Source organism: Lepidochelys kempii, chromosome 15 (assembly GCF_965140265.1).
Source record: "Lepidochelys kempii isolate rLepKem1 chromosome 15, rLepKem1.hap2, whole genome shotgun sequence".
NCBI classification, from domain to species: domain Eukaryota; kingdom Metazoa; phylum Chordata; order Testudines; family Cheloniidae; genus Lepidochelys; species Lepidochelys kempii.
The window spans coordinates 27,896,085-27,918,353 of NC_133270.1; the positions used below are offsets into that span (position 1 = coordinate 27,896,085).

The following is a 22,269-nucleotide window of genomic DNA, read 5'->3' on the forward strand; positions in this document are numbered from 1 at the left end:
AGAGCTAATCTGTCCTGCTCCAAGTGTGAATAGTACTTTAAATGCCAGCTCACTTCCACTGCACTGCTCACCTGATGCTCTTAAAGCACTTCACAGACATTCACGAATGGAGCTTTACCACACTCCTGTGAGATACTCAGTAAGTATTATCCCCATTTTAGAGGCGTGGAAACTGAAAAACAGAGACATGAAGGTCCATCTTTCAGCCCTTTTCCATGCTGCTCATGCCCGGATTGCCTCCCCACAAGTCTGGCCTGTCAAGCCACATCCCTTTCCTGCAAATTCCTCCTGAAGATTTGTTTCTTCTGCAATGCCCAGCAGAAGTGGGTTAATGACAATAATAAACCACACAGGGCCAGATGCTCTGCTGGTGTCACTAGTGTAGTTCCATTGACTTTAAGAGATCTGGCCCACCCAGTTATTCTTTCCTTCTGAGACCTACTGTCTTCTCTGTTTTGGACTTTCAGGCCTAGTCCCGCAATCAGAACACAAGAGCAGATCCACGAGTAGCCCCTGTTGACGTCAATGGCTCTGCATGGTCACAGGCACCAACCCACACAGAATCAGCTGTAGATTGTAAGCTCCTTATGGTGAGAATTGCCGTTATATTTATGCTTGTACAGCAACGAGCAAAATGTTAGTTCTTAACATATAATAAATAATATGAAAACCTGCCAAGGGGGCACTCACCAAGGGGGAAATGCTGTACAGGTTCTGATTGTACTTCACCTTTAAATCCACGTACAGATGCCGGGTGTAGTTGACCGTGTACAGAAAAGAGGCTAAATAAAATATCTGAAAAATAAAAACAGGCCTTATTTTATTCCATCAGTAATCATTCACACTTTCTGTAGCACCTTAGCTGCTTTCATCGCCTATGAACCCAGAGCACTTGACAAAGCTACGCTGTACAAGCTGTAAAAAGAGCCCTGAGGGAGTGTTAAAGCGCTCAGTAGGTGCTCAGCTATCAGAGTGCTGAGCATGGTAGATATGACTGGCGAGCTAGATACAGCAATCAGGACAGGCCAAAAATTAAGAGGCTGATTCTGGCCCTTCTCCTGAGCTTGTATGCTGCTCCAGCGGCAGTAAAGGAGCCACAAAGGGCTGGGGCAGAGTTTCCTGGAGCAGCATAGGGCTGAAGTAGGCAACCCAGCACTGCCTCCTTCACAGGCCCCAGCGAAGGGGCTAAGCTGGGGGCATAGGCACCGACTTCCTCAGTTCCCAGGGGCTGCTCCACCCCCCACTCTTCCCCAAGCCTCGCCTCTTCCCACCCACTCCGTCCCTTCCCCCAAGCTCTCACCCTGCCTCTTCCCGCCCCCTCTTTCTGACCCTGCCCCTCCTCCTCCCCCTCCTCCCAGCACCTTCTGAACGCAGCTGAACAGCTGATCATGATGGGTGGGAGGCGCTGGGAGGGATGGGAACGAGCTGATCGGGGGGCTGCTGGTGGGTGCTGAACACCCACTATATTTTTTCCATGGGTGCTCCAGCCCCGGAGCACCCACGGAGTCAGCGCCTATGGTGGGGGATGGAGCTGGGATCAGAAGGGAGCACGCCCATAGCATCCAGCACCATGGCACAGCTCATAGGCCTTAAATTAGAGCAGCCCCCAGCGGTTACGTCAGGACGAGTCTGACCCCCACAGCAGTCCAAAATCGAGACAGTCCAAAGATGTCTCTCTCATGAGACAGCACAGACTCTGACTACATTTGCTTCCATTGTGCTGATCTGGCCACACTGTCTGCTTCCCTTGAATTGGTGGGAATAACGAACCAGAGCGCATTTAATGAAGACAGCAGCAATGGAGAACGCTAAGCCAGTGGGGAACATGGCTGAGATTACATGAGAGGAGATGGGTTTTTTCCTCATAAAAAATTAAAAGAGAGGGAGAGAGAGAGTAATAAGAAATCTAGAGCTATTCGGTCTGAGGTGTTTTCCGCCCCGCCCGCTCCGAGAATCACCTTTTGGACTGAGAGCAAGCATAGAGAATCTGAACACAAAAAGAATTTGTTTGAGGAAGTTCTGGGCAGCTGGGAAAAGAAATTTCGTTTACACTGTTTGCCGTGACATGGCAATGCCTGGATGAGTGCCCACCCAGGACACCCCAGTGGCAACCAGGCTCAGACAAGTGACTGGGTGACCGGCTAGTGTTAGGCAAACCACAAATTTTTTTTTCTGGAAGTTCTCAACTCGGGAAGCACTCTACAAATGTAACCCATTTTACTTCTTACCTACCTCCCAGCCCCCGAGAGCTAGGTGACTGTTATCACCCTCATCGCACAGATGAGGGGGCTGAGGCACACACACTTAGCCAAGGCTTCTCATTGAGTCTTTGGTAGAACCAGGAAAACAGCCCTGCTCTCCTAGCTCCCTATCCTCAGCTTCTGGCATTGGGGATAATCCTGCAGGCCTAAGGCCCTGGTCCCCATCAGAGCCTGGCATACAGAAATAAAGCTGGAGCGTAGGAGAAACCAGGAGCCCTTTGTTTATCCCTCTTCAGTCGCTACTTATAATCATTTTGCGATTTTCCATTGTGCCAGCCAAACAGAGTGGAATCTACCAGAAGATGTTATTAGGTCATTAGAATTTAATTGGGGAAACTGTAGACGAAGTGCGTAATTACAGCATGTCAGCCTCTCTGTTTTGTAGCATGGAAATCAAGGGTTATGACCGGAAAGGGACAGCAGAAGAGAAAATAAGTTACTTTTGAATTTCATTTGTTCAGCTCAGTGCTGGGGACTGAAGTGGAGGAAATTGTCAAGGAAGAGGAAATAAAACAAAAAGCATGGGCCAAACTCATCTCTGGTGAATTATCCATTGACCCCAATCGTAACTCCACTGACCGCAGCGGAGTTATGCTGGGGTAAACTTGGCCCTGCGTTTGGGAAAAGGAACTATGATTTGTATTATCTTCCATTTAAGAAAGCAGTAGAAATTCTATGAGCCCCACTGGTAAAGCAGAGTAGAATTATGATGTTAGTCTTTGTCTGAAAACATAAACAGGGATAATGAGGGATAATACTTCTCTATCTCACTGGATGTTGTGAGGGAAAACTATTAATGTTTGAGGAGCTCAGGCCTAAAACCTCAAAGGCATTTAACTACCTATCTCCCACTGAAATCTATGGGAGTTGAGCGGCTAAACACATTTGAGGGCCTCACAGCGATGAGCACCACTGAAAAATGAATAATCCAGTACAGGTTGGTCATGACTGAAAATGTTACCATATGACAACTGTTCAGTGGTTGATATGATGAAGTGTGTGCTGTCTCAGTCTGGCTTTAGTGCCCATCTCCAGCCCCTCGTGGCATTCTACAAATATTAGTGCCCAAAGAAACATTCTGACAAAAGGAATGCCATTGTTATTTGCTGCACGTCTACGGAATGCAGCATCTCTGAGATTCTTGAGCCCAGCACAGGGAAGGTGGGGAGGGGGAGAGGTTTATTCATTTCATTAGTTTACAGCTCACGTGTAGCCTGCTGAGGTGCTTCTCAACCTGTCTCATATGTGCCAGAGCTCTCACCCCGCCTCCTCCCCGCCCTGTATCTTATCACAAGTCCCACGTGAGGCAGGGGTTGCTAGGGTAAGCACTCAAGTAGTTTTAATTCTGTCCTAGAGTAAATAGCAAAAAAGGATCTTGCCAGAGTGCAAGTTGGATCTGCCAGACCTAAGCACCCTCCCATCAGAGAGGGATTGCCTTTGTCCTTACCTGGGTACAGTATGGGGGGCTAGTGAGTCCCCTGTAGCCCCCTTCACTGGCTATATGTGCTTGTGTAACCACAAAAGATCAGGGTAATAGATTCACTCACACTCACTGCATTCAACAGCTGGCAGTGGTAGCATAAACATCTCAACAGCAGCTCACTTATTGCCATCTCTCAGGTTGGGACAAAGGCAGGTGCTGATGGCTCTCTTTCATAGGGACACAGGACTTGCTGTACCTTGCAGGTCCGTGTAGTCAAGCATCCTGCCTCCATCAGTGACCAAGACTTTATGCTTCAAAGGAACGTCAAGTTCCTTCATTTTCCAGCTACCCTTTTAGGCTCCATTTCCTCCAGCCTCTTGCAGGTGCCCCCAAGCGGCTTTGCTGCAAACCTGGGAGGCAGAGTGTGCCATCCCCTGAATTCAGTGGTGACAAAGCATTGTCTCGAGCACACAGTCTCCTTTACTGCACTTCGGTCAAGAAGGGAGATGTCTCTGAAGTCACTGCCAAACCCACATCTCCTGTGATACAATACAGAGCTCTGACGCCAGGCCAACATGCATTCCAACCTTTCTCAAAGTAGTCTAGAGTAAATAGAACCAGACAAATGGGAGGCATTGTCACTCCCCAGAGAAGTATGTACCAAGACAACCTAATCCCATGACCTCTTTGAGTCGTGTTTGACCAATAAGAACCATGGCCTCATGATAGTATTCCAATGGCAAATTTGCATATGTGCCTGTGAAGTGACACCTGTCCTGCAAGCGCCCTGCAGCCACATGCCTAGTGAATCTTCTCATATATTCACTTCTCTGCACCAGCTCATTCTCCTTGTATAACCCCCAAGTAGACTATATCCTCATTGTCAAGGGGTCATTGCCATGCCTTTCCTAATGGCCAAATTACATACAAACCTTTTGTTCCTTACCTGGAGGCTCAAGGTGAATGTATATCATTGTTTTTACAGCAGCATAAGAGGAGCTAGAGAGATCAGAGATAAGCTGGAAGTGGAATAGCTGCTACCTAAGTACAGTACTTGGGGTCATGAGTAATAGGAATTACCCATGTGTACTGATGTTTAAAAAAACCCAACACAAATCTATGCCACAGTAACCCGACAACCACATACAAAGCAATGTGATTGCTCTCACATGCTGTACATTGAGTTACCTTCCTGCCCTCTCTACAACATGCAAAAAGCCATTTCCAGCTCCCCCCAGCTTGGCTTGACAGAGTGGGGTGGGAGGTTTCCTGGTAGCCTCCATGGAAAATGTGTGGCCTACACACCAGAACAAACCTGATTCAAGTCTGGACTGCAGTATAGGAATTAAAGAAGAGAAAACCTATTAGGTAATTTTCTCTACCACCCCACAGGCCAATGAAACACTGCTCCTTACAGTGTGATCTTCAGTACATTGCCTTGTCCTGTTCTCGGGTGCACACCTAGAGGGGGACCTCACTCTAAGGGACACCGCTCAGGAGGATTTAACAGTAGCTTTAGAGTTTTCAGCCTTTGTAGATTGTTTTTTTAAAGCCAATTACTTGAGTCAATATTCCAAATTAGACATAAAACTGAGCTCCTGGCTGCTTGTGACCAGAGATCTCATGACATTACCTGTAAGAGTGATGGTGGTAATAGCTGTGCCTTGGCCAAACTGAAGTTCAAGTAATTAAAAGCTGCCTCCCTAAATTCCCCCTGTAGTTTCAATGGGATAGCAGTACTCTTTACGTCTCACTTTACCATTGTGGCCATGCATTGCTGTGTGCTGTGAACCAGCTGCCATATTCCACCACATTGGAGTGATGGGTAAATTTCTATCAATTACTGATATAATTTGCACACAGTGTAGAGATTCCTGGGCCAGTGTGAGACTTAGTTATTGTATGTGAAATTCTTTGGCTTAACGCAGACACAAGCCAGGCTGTGAACTGGGAGCTTCTCAGGGGGCAGCGAGGAAGGATTTATCAATCCCAGGCAGTGAAGCAATTTCATGACCACCACTCCTGCCTCTCAAGCACAGCGGCCTTCACAACCAGCATGCTCCCTCTCCACTGGGTGAATGGCCTTGGATCTATAAAGTGACAGATCAACCAGTCCTTCCCCTTTCCCAACCCCAAATCCAGTGTGCTGGTGACTCCCATAGAATGGGGTCTCTGACACATAAGCTACCCAAATCTTTGCATTGCCCTCCCACACTCTATGGAGTGGAAACACATCAGCTCCTCTGCATCTGGGGACTTCCCTGGCCATGAAGGCAAAGGCAGGGTTTGTTGCACTAAGAGGCTTCACTGTATTTCCCAGCTAAGCTCCTTCGGCCCAGAATACAGTTCATCTTTAATTTGGCCTGCTTTAAATAGTCCCAAAGTCCTAAATGCAAATGGCTTCCTAAATATTCTCCCTTCCTTTCAGCACAAGCCATTCCAAATCCCCATAGCCATTGGAGGGTAATGGGTTTCTCCACAGAGCCTTTGCTACTGCCATTGTGTCCCACTTGCAGCCCCTCACCCATTTCCTCTCCCTGCAGTCATTACCTGGTGTGCTTCAGACATCTACAAATAGACTCTGACAGGAGGAAACCCTAATGATGCAGCGGCAACCCAACGAGACAAAAAGAACTGCCAGGAAAATGCTTCCGCTTCACTGAGGTCCCTGCACATGAATTCAGCACAGAATAGGACACACAGCTGACCTTCAGGGCAGAAGGCTGAGCTTACCATGAGCACCACAGCCCACAGACAGAGTAACCCAACGGGACTGCTTGGGAGACTATTGGTATAAGGGTAACAGGAGCAGATCCCATGGGGGCTACTCATAGGAGTAAGGTTTACAGGGCGGGGCCCAAGGAGAATACCAGAGTTTGTTTGTTCTTTTACAGGAAAGAGGAGTGTGGAAATACAACAGTACATTAGTCACAGAGATAGCAGTGGGTACCTGCTCAACAGATGAGACCAACTCATTTAACATAGATAACTGAACACTCCCAATAGCAACCCTCAAGTTACTCTCTGTCTCTAACAGACTTTACCTTTGGGTGAGGTAGGTCTATACAATTATCCTCATTTTACAGATGAGATACAGAGATCTTACCTATTAAGATCAATCAGCAAGTCAGTGTCAGAGCCAGGATCAGAGCCCAGGGCCGCCTAACTCCCAGTCCTGTGCTCTAATTGCTAGACCAGCTCATGACACAATTCTGTGCAAAGCAACCTGACGTCACAAGCTGATAACCCAGAGTTACTCACCTGACCAGTTGTTTGAAGGTTATAGCAGACAACGTCTTGATTTGTGGTCTCTGTGGTATAGAGAAGAGCCCCAATGAGCCAGCACATCCCCAGAAACAGGTCAGAGAGGCTCAGGTAGAACAGAGGGCGCATCTAGAAAAGTTGAAGTGATAATTTGGCTTAGTGAATATTGTACATAGTCCCACAATGGTCAGCTACAACAAGGGTTTAATTTTCACCCTCCTTTTCCTGATATACTTTCATGCCTAGCCTTAGAATGCTGCTATCCCTACACAAGGAAACTGGATTGATTTGTGCACTCAGGAGATGTTTACACCAAGAGCACAAAGATTTAATGATCATGGGCCACATTATCAACTGCCCAAGTACCTGAGAGCTGCACCAAATCTGGCTCTGAGGATTCAAAATCCTATGATTTAATAAAACAGATTTCCTTCACTGTGTTATTAGTAACATCCATGGTGACAAAGACTGAAGTATTTTGAAAAATCCTTCATTTTTCTGTCTATGGGTGTGTTTGTTTCCCTGCTACATAGCACAGCTTGAAAAATGGAATATCACTTTAGTTAGCTTGTGGTCAGTTTCTAGCCAATTTCAAGTTCTCATGCACTGGCACAAGACCACTGCATTTGAGTTGTAAACACTGCAGGGAAAGATTTACTTGTTTAAAAATGATGACCACATTTTCATTGACAGTGGGAGCTGTGGATGGTCAGCCACTCTGAAAACCAGGCCAGTTATCTAGGTGCCGAAATGTGGATTTCAGTGCCTAACTTTCAGCATCCAGGAGTGAAAAATTTAGCCTTTTTTTCTGTAGGCATTTTTAAAACTAAACAAAACATGCAAACATTTATACAGGTCTTAGCTCTGGGAAACGTTATTTATTTTATAGAACCTACATTGTGGGCTGAATTTGACCAGATATTGTCCTTTAATTAAAAAGGAATGTGCACTATCACAGTATTTGCTTGAACTTTTCTCTTTCCTGAGAGTTGAAGAGTAATGGCTTGTAGATTTAGTTAGTTCAGCAACAATAAAAAATCTGCCAGCAGGTTGTTTTGTCCTTACTCTGTAGTTACAGATAGAGAGTGGGGTAGATTCTGTTTAAGGTCTTTCTAGGGCATATTTTTCCTTCAGGGAGTACTCTAAGCACCTCTGTTTTATACAGTGTCAGAGAAACCAAACGTCTATCTCAGTATCTTTATTTTTATTAGCACCGTACATTACCTGTCACCCCAATAAATCAGTGAATCATACCTTTTATTAAAAAGAAAAGGAGTACTTGTGGCACCTTAGAGACTAACCAATTTATTAGAGCATAAGCTTTCGTGAGCTACAGCTCACTTCATCAGATGCATATCGTGGAAACTGCAGCAGACTTTATATATACACAGAGAATATGAACCAATACCTCCTCCCACCCCACTGTCCTGCTGGTAATAGCTTATCTAAAGTGATCATCAGGTGGGCCATTTCCAGCACAAATCCAGGTTTTCTCACCCTCCACCCCCGCACACAAATTCACTCTCCTGCTGGTGATAGCCCATCCAAAGTGACAACTCTTTACACAATGTGCATGACAATCAAGTTGGGCTATTTCCTGCACAAATCCAGGTTTTCTCACATCCCCCCCACCCAGAGTGAGTTTGTGTGTGTATGGGGGTGGGGGGGATGTGAGAAAACCTGGATTTGTGCAGGAAATAGCCCAACTTGATTGTCATGCACATTGTGTAAAGAGTTGTCACTTTGGATGGGCTATCACCAGCAGGAGAGTGAATTTGTGTGGGGGGGTGGAGGGTGAGAAAACCTGGATTTGTGCTGGAAATGGCCCACCTGATGATCACTTTAGATAAGCTATTACCAGCAGGACAGTGGGGTGGGAGGAGGTATTGGTTCATATTCTCTGTGTATATATAAAGTCTGCTGCAGTTTCCACGATATGCATCCGATGAAGTGAGCTGTAGCTCACGAAAGCTCATGCTCTAATAAATTGGTTAGTCTCTAAGGTGCCACAAGTCCTCCTTTTCTTTTTGCGAATACAGACTAACACGGCTGTTACTCTGATACCTTTTATTGCTAACTAAATAGCTACAGCTAGTTCATTGTATTTATTAATCCCTCTTAAAACATTTTAAAAAACACTTGTACTTATTTCTCCATGCAGAACCAAGCAGTAGGTATACAGCAGTCTAGACTTCTCTGCATGGTTGTTACTATGAGTATATTAAAAACTAACAACCCTGGAAGAAGGTAGATGACCAATTGTAATGAGTGAACAGCTGACCCAGGTCTGCGCAAGTATAGTGAAACCCAACTGTTTATCTAGTGGGTTATTTAGGTATAGGCATATATAAGGAAGTTGGAGGAATAGGCGAGGGTGTTGTTAAAGTTCTTTCAGGAAGAAAAGCCAAATTGTTTATAAACTGGGGGAACGGAATGTAAAGAAATGTAATGGTTTAGAACTGCTGGTTAGGTGGACAAAATGCGTAGCCATTACTACATATCTTCAGACTGGGCACTCTTTGAAGCACATCTGCTTGCATAAGAAATCCTTGTGTCTTCAGTGCTGCACCCACAAGTGCTCTAGGGTTAGACCCTGTTTATATTTTTGAGTCACCCTGTTTTTTCTTTATCACAAAACGGAGATTCTTTTGTTAACATGTCATGTCTTAAACATGGTTTAGTTAATGTTGAGAGTTTTCTGGATTCTGTAGATCCAGAAAATATGTTTCAACAATTAGACATTCAGCTGCAAGTTCTAGTGTGGAAAGATAAGTATCTATGATTCCCATACCTCTCAATAACTGGGAAATAAACCTTTCTTTTAAAAGTATTACTCTTTAAATATCATGTATCAGGGAACAATCTGATCACAGCAAGTGTCAGGAAGGATTCACCCTATGCCCTTCATTTACAGAGTTGCACAACTGGTCAGGTGCATGGTGGGCGTGAGTAGAAGTGGGAGCGCATTGAGGTACTTGGCTTCCTCTGAAGCATCAGGAATTAACTACCACTCTAGGCAGGGTACAAGTCTCAAAGCCTGACACAAAGTTACCAATGCTGTGTTATGTAACCAAACTAGCTACCTCACAGTTCTTGAAATAAGACACTTTCTGACACAGACGGGATGGTCTAATCACCTCTAGACATCTGGCTTGAAATACCTGGGTTCCCTAGAGCCACTGCCTCAAATCCTAGCAGGGGTGACACAGCCCTCATTCTTCTAAGGTAAATCAATGGAGTTCCAGGCAGTTTACTCTGTGTATTGGGTGGGCTCTTTCTACAAGATCTTAAAACACTGAGCCCCAGTCTGCTCTCTGTGGATGAAAATCCCCCATTTTGTCAGAATTAGTCCTGTAAGTTTGCAATGGACTCCTTGGCCCACACACACTGTGTTCCACAGGAGTTTTGGGTATGTGGGACCCATAACATGTGACATGCTTTGGAGATAAGGAAGATATAGAAATAGAAAACTTTGATATCATTATAACAGAATACAAGTTTAGAAGTACTGCTCACCTAATTTCTGACAGAAAATTACTATTCAGCCTCTCTCACCTTTCCATGAACATTGAAGTTCTTGAGTCTTATTAGTGCGTATTCTTGTGAAAAACAAATGTTATTCAAACATTTTGATTGAAACTGAATTTTAAATTATTTCTGATTGGAACATTTGTTATTTACATTTTACTGGTTAGTTCCACTGGTCATCCACTCAGGGAAAAGAGACACCATGCGACATACATAATCTACTAAACCCTGTGAACTCTGAAGTTTGAATCTCAAATATTTGCAGCAAATATTTGGAGGCCATTCATATTTGAGAGAAATGCTAAGCATAAATTAATGCATCTTTCTGAATCATGAATAAATCTAAGCGTTTCTGTTAATGACCAGAAAAAGAGATGAAATTCAATGAAGAAATTATTTGTTGTGAATCATTTGTTCAGCTGCAGTTAGGATAATGCTTATATCCTTACATGTAATTATATTTGGTCAATTTGTGCTCTCAAACAGAGGTGCACAGTCCCCACTAAAGTCAATGGGAGTTGAATGTGTGTATCTGAATGCAGAATTTGACTCAACAATATTCAGCCCTTATAACCTTTGCGGTGCATCTATAAATTGTTAATCCTCACAACCCTTTTTCTCTATCTCCTGAAGTAGTTTTATTCTTGTTTCCATTTAACAGACTGGAACACTCAGTCTGAGAGGTGAAGTGACTGTCCCAAGGCCCAGAAAGAGTCAATATCAGAGCAAGAACTGGCACTAAGGAGGTCTTGGCTCCCAGTCCTTGACTCAGACCACATGGGCACAATTTAACTTACATACATGTAATGGGGAAGGATTAAAAAACACTGAAAGCATATGTGCTTCATAAAGCAGTATATAATTACAGCAAAACATGTCCATGAATTGTTTATTCATCTGCCCCACAGCATTAAACAGTTGGTTTACTCCTATTAATAATAAAAAGAGAAGGTGCCTAAAAATTTGAAGCCTTCCTAGTGGAAAACTCATGCCCACACATCTGTTTTGTTACATAAAATATGGTTTATCCTCAGGGTAACAAACATTCAAACTTAAAAACTGAAAGGCAGAATCCTTACCTCTGGGGATCTCACTACACTTTGGAAGACAGCGTAGGCAATAATTGAGCTGGAACCTATAACACTGAGAAAATAAAGAGCAGGCTGGTTGGAGAGTGCTACTTTGGGTCTTGTTTCACTTGATCTGTGTCTATTGGGTTGCTATTCTCTTTTTTATACTTTTATTAATAAGAAAACAATAATTAATAAATTATTTTCTTGTGTTCCAATGAAAGAGATTTAAAGGGAGTAATAAACCTTCAAGCAATCTGCAGGGAAGGCTGTCATTCCTGACATTTGCTTATTAGTTTAAAACAACATACTGTACCTTAAAGTGGCCATGACAAACTGTATCCATTGTACAGCAGAATAAATCTGGGGGAAATTTAAAAATGCAGGTGGTAAGTGCAGCTGTAAACATACTCTGCAATCTCATTTTCTGTCTGTAATAAAAAGGACTAAATTGTTGACTAAACTCGATCACAAATACAGGGTGGCAGTGCAAACCCTGAAATGCCTAGGCGAAAACTCAAAGCCATGTTTGTTCCTTAAAACGGAGAGAGCCGCCAGCATTTACCCAAGATTTCTCTTAAGGAGGTTTCCTTTACGGAGAGTTTAGGTTATGTAAGGTGCCCTGGCATCACGGAGGGGCTACGTTAGCTGAATGGATAGCGACTGAGAGAGCAGATGGAAGACGAGGAGGGATTAGAAAGACGGAGAGGGACGAGAAAGACCGATGACAGAGAAGAAGCAGCTCTGCTCTAGCGGACGTGAAGCCAGAGACCGCGCTCAGCAGGATGGATAGGGATAAGAGGTGAGTGAAGGATGGACGATTGGATCCGGACAGGGAGATCACTCGGAGGGGCGGCTGGCTGAGCTGACAGGGCCACCCGAGGGGACGGATGGACGGACGGGAGGGGCAGGGACTGGCTGGGGAGATCCGAGCAATGGCTAGCTAGGGAACTAGGGAACTGCTCCCTGGGGGCTCCGGACCCGCAGCCCCCTGGCCTCTCCCGCTCACTCACCTCCTGCCAGTCCCCGTCCAGCCGGGTGACATTGAGCCCGGCCGCCTGCGCTGCGAGGGCCATCGGGCGCCGGCAGCCCCTTCCCCGGGGCGCTGAGCTCTGCGCTCCGGCCGGGAGCCGGCTCCTCCTCCCGGCTCGGCTAGTCCTGCCCCCGGCCGCCGCTGAGCGCCCCCGCCCCGGTGCCGCTGGGCACGGCCGCCCCCCGCCAGCCGGGGCCAGAGCCCCCCGGAGCAGGGATGGGGCGGGGGGTGAAGGGGGAAAAGCCAAAAGGAGGGAGGGCGGAGAAGGGACGGGGCAGAAGCAGGCTCCGCTCCGACTTTACCCTGCCCCTGCCTGCCTCGCAGGGACCCTACCCCTCGCTTCGTCCTCTGGCAAAACTGCCCCTGAACCCAGCGCCCCGGGAGCTCCGCATCACATCCTGGCTCCGGCCGAGCAGCGTGCGCGGTCCTGGCCAGCCCCGCGGCAGCCCGCTCAGTCCCCGGGGGAAATGCTGTCTGTCTGCCGAGAGAAGGGGAATCGCCTCTTAACATACGCAGCCCTCGGTTGTACTGCTCATGAACCTGTCACTGCAGTAGCCAGCTCCCTTTGGATGTGTCTGTATAAACTCTCCTCTTCTCAGTGGCTATTGCTTGGAGGGCGCTCCCTCGCACCTTCGTCTTGTTTCCATTTCCCTCCCCTTCCTCAACTCTCTGGGGGCCCCGATGACGCCTGTTGTTCTTCAGCCTGCATTATTCAAGGAAGGCTTCATGAAGAGGTGGCTGCCTGCATCTTGCTCGGAAAATGGGCAGGATCAGGACCATCGCGTCACAAAGGCACCGCGGTCACTAAGCAGACTGAGCCCCTCAGTGCAGTTCAAGTTGATGGGAAGCCAGGAGATGTCATTGGCAGGCTCTAGAAACTGCACTGGGGAGAAACCAAAACAGAGCATAGGGTGGAAAAATGCTACTGGAATTGAATCTACTCTGGGAGCAGCATGACTGTTGAGAGCTCTGGGGAGAAGAAGAGGTTAAAATCCAAGCAGGCTGCTTTACTCCGCTGACTAAAAGGAATGATGATAATGGGGTGGAAAGTTCCTCCTAAGAAATTGGAAATGATGGGAGCTTCAGCTTGTGGAAGTTCTTCTGAACTGGGAAATGAGAGGGGTTGCTAGAAATGCATCTAATTGGGCTCCTTAAATTGTAAGCACCTTGGGGCAGGTTTCAGAATAGCAGCCTTGTTAGTCTGTATCCCCAAAAAGAACAGGAGTACTTGTGGCACCTTAGAAACTAACAAATTTATTTGAGCATAAGCTTTAGTGAACTACAGCTCACTTCATCGGTTGATAGATTTCCACAAGTACTCCTTTTCTTTTTGCGGATACAGACTAACAGGACTGCTACTCTGAAACCTGTCATTATGCAAGGCACTGAATTTAGCCGTATGGAGTGGAAATCTATCAACCGATGAAGTGAGCTGTAGCTCACAAAAGTTTATGCTCAAATTTGTTAGTCTCTAAGGTGCCACAAGTCCTCCTTTTCTTTTTGCAGCAGTGTGTTTTCCTATGTGTCTAGCACAATGGGCTCCTGAGCTGGACTGGAATCTCCTGACATTCCTGAAATATGAATAGTAAATAAGTGATAACTCAGGACATCAGGACACCCCTGGTCATCAGCGTGGTGGCTTAGGCCCAACTCAGGATAACTGCTACTGGGAATAAGGCAACTAACTACCTTTGAGGTTCTGGGCCTCAGTGCTTCCACAGCTCCCAATTTTCTTTATGGCAGCCTGAGTCAATCTGAAGCAAGGCTGACCTGGCCAGCACTTCCCCCAAACCATGAATTAGATTTTGTCTCACTTGGTTTAAATCCTCCTTCTACCACAGGACAAGCGGCATTTACGACCATTTCCAGGGCTGTTTACATTTTACACCTTCTTTATAGGACTGCTGTACTAACAAGTCAGTCATCCCTGGTTTGGGGGATGAGCGCATAGTGCGAGGTGAACGTGTGAACCGAAGACCGTGTGGCGGCCCTACAAATGTCCTGGATGGGGACATGGGCCAAGAAGGCAGCCGACGAGGCCTGCGCCCGAGTCGAGTGTGCCCTCACAATGGGTGGCGGGGGACACCCGCCAGCTCATAACAGGAACAGATGCACGAAGTGATCCAATTGGAAAGCCGCTGAGTGGAAATCGTCTGGCCCCTCGTGTGCTCAGCTGAGGCGACAAACAGTTGCGAGGACTTTCTGAACAGCTTGGTCCGCTTGAGGTAGAAAGCCAGAGCCCGCCGGACATCGAGCGTGTGGAGATGGCGCTCCTCACTGGATGCATGGGGCTTGGTACAGAGGACCGCTAGAAAAATGCCCTGACTCATGTGGTAGGTGGAGACCACCTTCGGGAGGAACGCGGGGTGTGGGTGGAGCTGGACCTTGTCCTTATGAAAGACTGAGTATGGCAGCTCGCAGGTCAGGGCCCTGAGCGCCGAGACTCGCCTGGCCGACATGATTGCAACCAGAAAGGCCACCTTCCACAAGAGGTGAGACCCGCCAACACCAGGTTTAGGTCCCACTGCGGGACCGGGGGTCTAGAATATGGAAAAAGACGGTCCAAACCCTTAAGGAACCGGCCACTCATGGCATAGGAAAATACCATGTGCCCTGCACTGGCGGATGGAAGGCCGATATGGCTGCCAGGTGCACCTTGACTGACGAGGGCGCCAGGCCCTGGGCCCTCAGGTGGAGGAGGTAATCAAGAATAAGCTGGATCAGGCGGCCACCGGGGAGACACCCTGGTCCACCGCCCACCTAGAAAACCAGGACCACTTCGCCAAATAAGTGCGGCAAGTGGAGGGCCGTCTACTTTCGAGAAGGATGTGCTGAACCTGTTCTGAGCACGTCCTTTCCTCTCCGCCTAACCACTGAGCAGCCACGCCATAAGGTGAAGAGCCGCTAGGTTGGAATGGAGGAGGCGGCCCTGGTCCTGAGAGAGCAGGTCTTGGTGAAGCAGCAATGGCCATGGCGGAGCTACTGCCAGGCCCATGAGGGTTCCGTACCAATGCTGCCTGGGCCACGCCGGGGCAACCAAGAGGACCCGGGCCTTGTCTGTCTTTATCTTCTCCAGGACCCTGCTGATTAGAGGGAACAGGGGAAAGGCATAGAGAAGCCAGCCTGATCAGGACAGGAGAAAGGCATCGGAGATAGCGCCCCTCCCCAGGACGCCCCTGGAGCAGAACCGGGGGCATCGTTGGTTCTGCCGAGTTGTGAATAGGTCCCCCTGGGGAGTTCCCCACCTTCAGAAGAGCCGGTGGGCCACTTCCGGGTGGAGGGACCACTCGTGTTGCAAGGAAAAGTCCCTGCTCAAGCGATCCGCCCTCTCATTCCGGACGCCTGGTAGGTGGAAGGCCTTCAGGTGGATGTTGTGGGCTATACAGAAGTCCCACAGCCTGAGGGCTTCGTGGCAGAGGATCGGGCCCTGCCTTGCCTGTTGATATAGAACATCGAGGCCATGTTGTCCGTGAGGACCCTGACTATCTTGCCCTCCAGGTGCGAGTGGAAGGCCACACATGCCAGCCACACCGCCCTGAGCTCCTGGACGTTTAACTGTAGGGTCAGGTCTTGAGCCGACCACAGGCCTTGGATCTGAAAGTTCCCCACATGGGTCCCCCAACCCAGGTCCGATGCATCGGACACCAGCTCCAACGATGGGGCCCTGTCCCTGAACAGGACCCCTCGGAGCTTGTTGTTTGGAGCGGACCACCACCGTAGGGAGATGATCACAGAGTCTGGCACGGTGAGGACCTTGTTCATCCTGTCCGTGGCCTGGGAGAACTTTGAGGCCAACCAGAGCTGGAGGGGCCTCATCCTGAGTCTGGCATGATGGACCATGTACGTGCATGCCGACACGTGACTCAAGAGTTACAGGCAAACCCCGGCTGTTGTCACTGGGAACCTTGTGACCAAGTCGATGAGACCTTTCAGGGTCTCGAATCTGTCTGGCGGGAGAGAGGCCCTGGCCGACACTGCGTCCAGGAGCACCCCGATAAACTCTATGCATTGGACCAGAACTAACGTGGACTTGGTGTAGTTTACCAACAGGCCCAAGGCGGTGCAGGTGGACAGGAGGAGCGCCATTTGATCCCTCACCTATGACCGGGAGGTACCCTTGACAAGCCAATCGTCCAGATAGAGAAATATCTGGACCCCGCACCGTCTGAGGTAGGCCGCTACCACCGCCATACACTTTGTAAACACCCTGGGGGCAGTGGACAGACCAAACGGAAGGACCGTGAATTAGTAATGATTCTGTCCCACCATGAAACGGAGGAAGTGCCTGTGCCCCTCAAATACATGGATGTGGAAGTACGCGTCCTGCAGATCGAGGGCAACGTACCAGTCCCCGGGATACAGGGAGGGGATGATGGAGGCCAGGGAGACCATGTGGAACTTGAGTTTCACCATGTACTGGTTCAGACCTTGCAGGTTCAGGATGGGCCTGAGCCCCCCTTTGGCCTTCGGGATAAGGAAATAACGGGAGTAATACCCCTTGCCCATGAACTCCTTGGGCACTGTCTCGATCGTTCCTAGTCCTAGGAGCTGCCCCACCTCATGCTCAAGCAGAGCTTCGTGCGAGGGATCCCCCAAGAGGGACGGGGGCGGAGGGTGGTTGGGCTGGGAGGAAGTAAACTGGAGGATGTAACTCCAGGAGATGGTGTTGAGGACCCATTGATCCGAGGTTAGCTGCGACCATTCCGGGAGGAAAGCACACAACCGGTTGGAGAAGGGGAGCTTTATTGGGGGTAGATCCCTGGTGAGGACTAGCGGGGTGCCTCCGAGCGTCCCGTCAAAAACACCTTTTCCCCGCCTGCTTGCCCTTGGAGGACTCAGGCTGGGGGCAGGTCGAGACTGCCTCTGAGGGCATCTCTTATAGTCCCACTGCTTCTTTTGGGCAGCCTCATACTTCAGGAGGGTGGCCTGGGCTGGAGTCTACTGCGGTTTGAACTTTTTTTTTAACTTGGTTTTGCCGGAGCCAGGACATAGAGGCCCAGAGTCTGGAGGGTCGTGCGGGAGTCTTTCATGCCATGCAGCCTTGTATCTGTTTCCTCCCCAAACAGAGCCTTCCCGTCAAACGGGAGATCCTGTGTGGAGGACTGTGCCTCGCTGGACAGCCCAGAGAGCAGGAGCCATGACGCCCGTCTCATGGACACCGTGCAGGCCATTGATCACGCGGCCATGTCTGCAGCATCCAAGGCTGCCTGCAGGGATGCCCTGGTGGCCACTGCCCCTTCCTCCACTAGCGCCTTGAACTCCTTTTTATCGCGCTCCTGGAGGGAGTCCTCAGACTTGGGCAGGGAGCCCTACAGATTGAATTTGTACTGGCCCAGGAAAGCCTGATGGTTTGCAACTCGAAACTGGAAGCTTGAAGACGAATACATTTTCCTTCCAAAAGAGTCCAGTCTCTGAGAGTCTTTGTTCTTTGGGGTTGGGGCTGGTTGACCCTGCCATTCCCTGTGGTTGACCGACTTGACCACTGGGGAGTTGGGCGCCAGGTGGGTATACAAGTACTCATGCCCTTTAGCGGGTACAAAGTACTTGCATTCCGCCTTTTTAGAGATGGGGGCCAATGAGGCCGGTGTTTGCCACAGGGCATTTGAAATCTTAGCCACCCCTTCACGGAGAGGCAAGGCCACCCTACCCGGTGCCGATGGGGACAACGCATTAAACAGGGAGTCTGAGGACTCCTCCATCTCCTCTGCTTGGAGGTAGAGGCTTGCTGCCACCCTCTTTAAGAGTTCTTGGTGGGCCCTGAAGTCGTCCTGCGGGGCGGAGGGGGGTGGGGCCGCAATCGCTTCCTCCGGGCGGGGCAAAGAGGCCGGTGCAGTGCTCTGGGTGTCAGCCGGTACTGGAGGGTCCACCACCTGATCGGACTTTGGGCACGGTCCCGAGGACGTACGTCCCACCGACGCCTTTCTCGGGGGTCTGGAGAGGGAGGCTGATGGTGCTTCCGAAGCTCTGGCCACCGAGCGAGCTCCTACCAGGGGCTGCACCAGAGGCCACAGAGCCCACTGGTACCATTGGGCCGGCCACGACGCTCGGTGCCACTGCACCTGCTGCGGCACCGGCGGGGCCGGCTGTTCGGGCTGGCTGGCCTGGCCCTTCGAAGGACGGCTACGAATGGAGACCGGGCTGGCGTAAGATCTGCTGCTGTCTTTGGACCAGGAGGAGTGGCGGTGCCGGGATCTACAACGGCCACAGGACCGTGATCTCGACACGGAGGACCGATACCGATGGGTAACAGCTGCTCTGCGAACGGCCTCGACGGGTGGACCTACGATGGTGAGACGCCGGCAATCAACGCCCGGGGCTGCGATGTCTTGGTGGAGACTCGGAGCGGGAGTCCGAGTGGGAACGGTGTCGACGATTGTGCCGTGACCAACTGCGGTACCCCCTCCGAGACGAGGACTGTTGGCGATGCCCGCTGTAGTTCCATCAATATTCGCTCCTTGAGGATGAGCGGTGCAGAGAGTCCCAGCCGGATGGGACTCAGCCAGACAGTCTGGTCGGCGTCGAGGGCAATCCATATGGACTCTGCCCCAAGCAGTCGCTGGGCTGTGAACAGCATCGGGAACATTCCCTCAACTGAGACCGGTACTGGGCCGGAGGCGACTGCGGAGATCCCAGCGGCGGCTTGCCTCTGGAGCATGGGGTCGACGTCGGCGGTGCTCCAGGCACCAGCATGGACATAATGTCCCAGGCCGCCCGGAGGGCTTCAGGTGTGGATGGCATCCGGATATCCGGAGAGGCCTGTTCTGAATGTGAGTCGGAGGCCTGGGGCCTGGTGGGGATCAAGGACTGCCCGACATAGGCCTAGACTCTGTCCCAGACTTCCCTCGGTGCCGCTGCAAAGAGGGAGTCTTCCTGGCCCTCTTAGCGTGCCCTGTGGACAGGGAGTGGTGCCGACTGGTCGATGGCACCAGAGAGTCACCACGTACTGACGCTGTGGTGCCGGGTACCGGTTTGGAGTGGCATGCCGGAGTCGGGGTCAGCGCCGACTCCATCAGGATGGTCCGGAGCCTAATGTCCCTTTCTCTTTTGGTCCGAGGCTTAAAGAACTTGCAAATCTTACACCTTTCGCTGATAGCTAAACAGCTAACTAACTACAGGTACTAACACTGAATGAACAAACAGTTCTGGGGACGAGCTACAGCAAAGCTGGAGCAGAGTAGTTCCAACGCACCTTCACTGGCGGCAAGAAGGAACTGAGGGTGGAGGGGAGCGCGCAGCTCCCCTTATACCGTGCCAGGCAAGCGCCACTCCAGGAGTTGCGGGGGGCGCTCCCCCTCATGAGTACCGCTAGGGAAAAAACTTCCGGCACCGGTGCATGTGGCGAGCATGCACACCTATTGTGGAATACACATGAGCAATCTCTCGAAGAAGAAACATTATGATGAACGAGGATGGAGGGTGATCATAAAATTACCAATAGAAAGATTCCAGATCCCATTACCAATACTCTGAGTCATCTTTCCTCTACATTTAGCGATCTGAGTTTATCAGATTCTATCATCCAATGATAACATAGTCAATAACATCAGATCCTATTTATTGGACCAATTTTCCTTTCCCAAGATAGAACAGGCATAATTTATGCTAAAGGAGGGGGGTCGGTTACTAGCCAGGCAAAGAAAATTCCAGCTATTAAAAAAAAAAAGAAATGTAAATGAGACTTGTAGTTGCAGATATCACAGCTAAAAAGAAAGCTTTTGTTGACCATGAAGTGTTTATATAAGTCAGAACTCAAGAATGATAATGCTTTATTGCACATGTGGAAAGTTATGATTAATTTTCCACAAGTGAGTCACTGCAAAACTTTTAAACAAATCATGATCTGTGTTCCCAATCATGTTGAAGGTTACTAATGCTGAAGTAACATTTAAAAAATTACCATTTACTTTTCACTGTTTATGCTGTTTGATCAGTTTTTGCATTTCACTCAGTAGTCAGTTTTAGTCAGTGGCTTTCATGACCTAACAGAGTATTGCAGTGTTTGGGCTGCAAACACTACAAGAGGATGTTGAAATCCAAAACAAACAGTTTTAAAATTTCAAATCCTTTTTTAGAGAAAAATGAGGAATCTCCAGTAAGGTAAGGATGGTTATGGAGGGGACATTTACTAGAAGTCTTGGGAATTTGCAAATACTACTGACAAACACATATTTAAACACATAGATACACACTGACACTCATACACCCAATCATTGGCTGTGATACCATGGTGATGGGTGCATAAAGACAGGCAGAGAGATATGCTCCTCTTGAGAGACTCAATTCACCAATGCAATAATCCACTGTATTTAAATTGCAGATAAAGACTAAATAATGCACAAACTATTGGGGCAGTACTCCTGGCCAATATCCTTTATAAAAGGCAATAGAAAGGATGATGTCTAGGCTTAATGCACTAACAGAGTGTTCACTATACAGCTGATGGTCACTTCGGGTTTATGCTGGAAACCAGCTACAGTTGGCTTACGGAGATGAATACATGTCTTGTGGGACTCAGAGGAAATGAATGAACCAGTGTCTACCCTATCATTAGAGGCAGAAAAGCCACTAGAGGAAAACGGGGCTATCTGTCATTTGTACTCACTCAGTTTGAGCTCTGGGACAATTTAATAAAACCTTTTACTTTATTCCTTTGGCGAAAGTTCAAGTGACTCATTTTTCCTGGCCCTTTGTATTATAGGGAGTTGCTAGACAGGAGTGTCCTTTGTCTCCATTATTGTTCGTTACATAAGTAGAGTTTTCAGGGATGATATCACGGAATCAAAATAACATGAAAAGAATGCAAATTGGACAGGTGGCCATAAGATTCTGCTATATGCTGAGGGATCATCCAAAGAGATAAAGGTATCAGACACTACAGGTTTTGGGGGTACTATTTAGGATCACTGAACACAGGTACAGGTGAGGCATGGTGCTTGGGTGGCTGGTTCTTGCTCACATGCTCAGGATCTAACTGACTGCCATACATGGGGCTGGAGAGCAATTTCCCTCAGTTCAGACTGGCAGTGATTCAGGGTGGGGGTTGCCTTTCTCTGCAGTGTGTGAGTACAGGTCACTTGCCAGGTATATCTTACGTAATCATTTCCTTGCCATTGCGGGAGCCTCAACCACTGGTGCACCTTGATCCCTCCTGTTCACTGCCTGTGGCAGACAATGGTCTAGTCTCCAGTGGGATGTAATACTTTGGTCTGATTTTGGTTGTTGGGTTTAGTGTGTGGCCTGTGAAATACAGGAGGTCAAACTATTTGATCTAGTGATCCCTTCTGGCCTTAAATTCTAGGATTCCCAGGGCCTTAATCCTCACTCGCATGCCTCTCTATTCCATGTGTTTCATTCAGTTCCATGCATTTCCTTTGACTGTCCTGGGCCTGTTTTTAACTGTTATTGTAAAACAAATTGGGCCCTAGCGGTGTAGGCTCCTTTTACAATATACACTCTTCGTATGGCTCTCCCCCTTGTGCCTTCTTTGTGTAGTGACCGTGACAATGGTCTACCAGGGGCATAGGCCCAGACCCACACAGGTACTTAGGCTCCTAACTTCCACTGAAGTCCTTGGAGGCTCTGGGCCACAGGGCCCTCCCCGCTGAAACCAAAAGCACTTAACAAATTGGTATTTTCATCAAAAACTTTGTGGCTAGTGACAATCCCCCTGGCCGGCGTACTCTAAGCTGG

The 22,269-nt window shown here is 48.7% G+C and overlaps 1 protein-coding gene across 11 annotated transcripts in view; it reads right to left on the reverse strand.

Annotated features, from left to right (window-relative positions):
• Positions 1-22,269, reverse strand: part of TMEM116 (transmembrane protein 116) — a 59,416-nt gene that overhangs the window by 36,460 nt on the left and 687 nt on the right. Inside the window, exons 1-5 of one of the 11 annotated variants that reach the window (XM_073312528.1) lie at positions 12,560-13,537; positions 11,863-11,909; positions 11,556-11,619; positions 6,946-7,077; positions 691-795 (exon numbers count right to left, since the gene is read on the reverse strand). In XM_073312528.1, the coding sequence (XP_073168629.1) occupies positions 691-795; positions 6,946-7,077; positions 11,556-11,619; positions 11,863-11,909; positions 12,560-12,622 (411 nt within the window). In that variant the 5' untranslated portion in view covers positions 12,623-13,537. Of the gene's footprint in view, positions 1-690; positions 796-6,945; positions 7,078-11,555; positions 11,620-11,862; positions 11,910-12,559; positions 13,618-22,269 lie in introns of those variants that run through there. The other 10 variants (XR_012155021.1, XM_073312526.1, XM_073312527.1 and 7 more) reach the window with 10 other exon arrangements.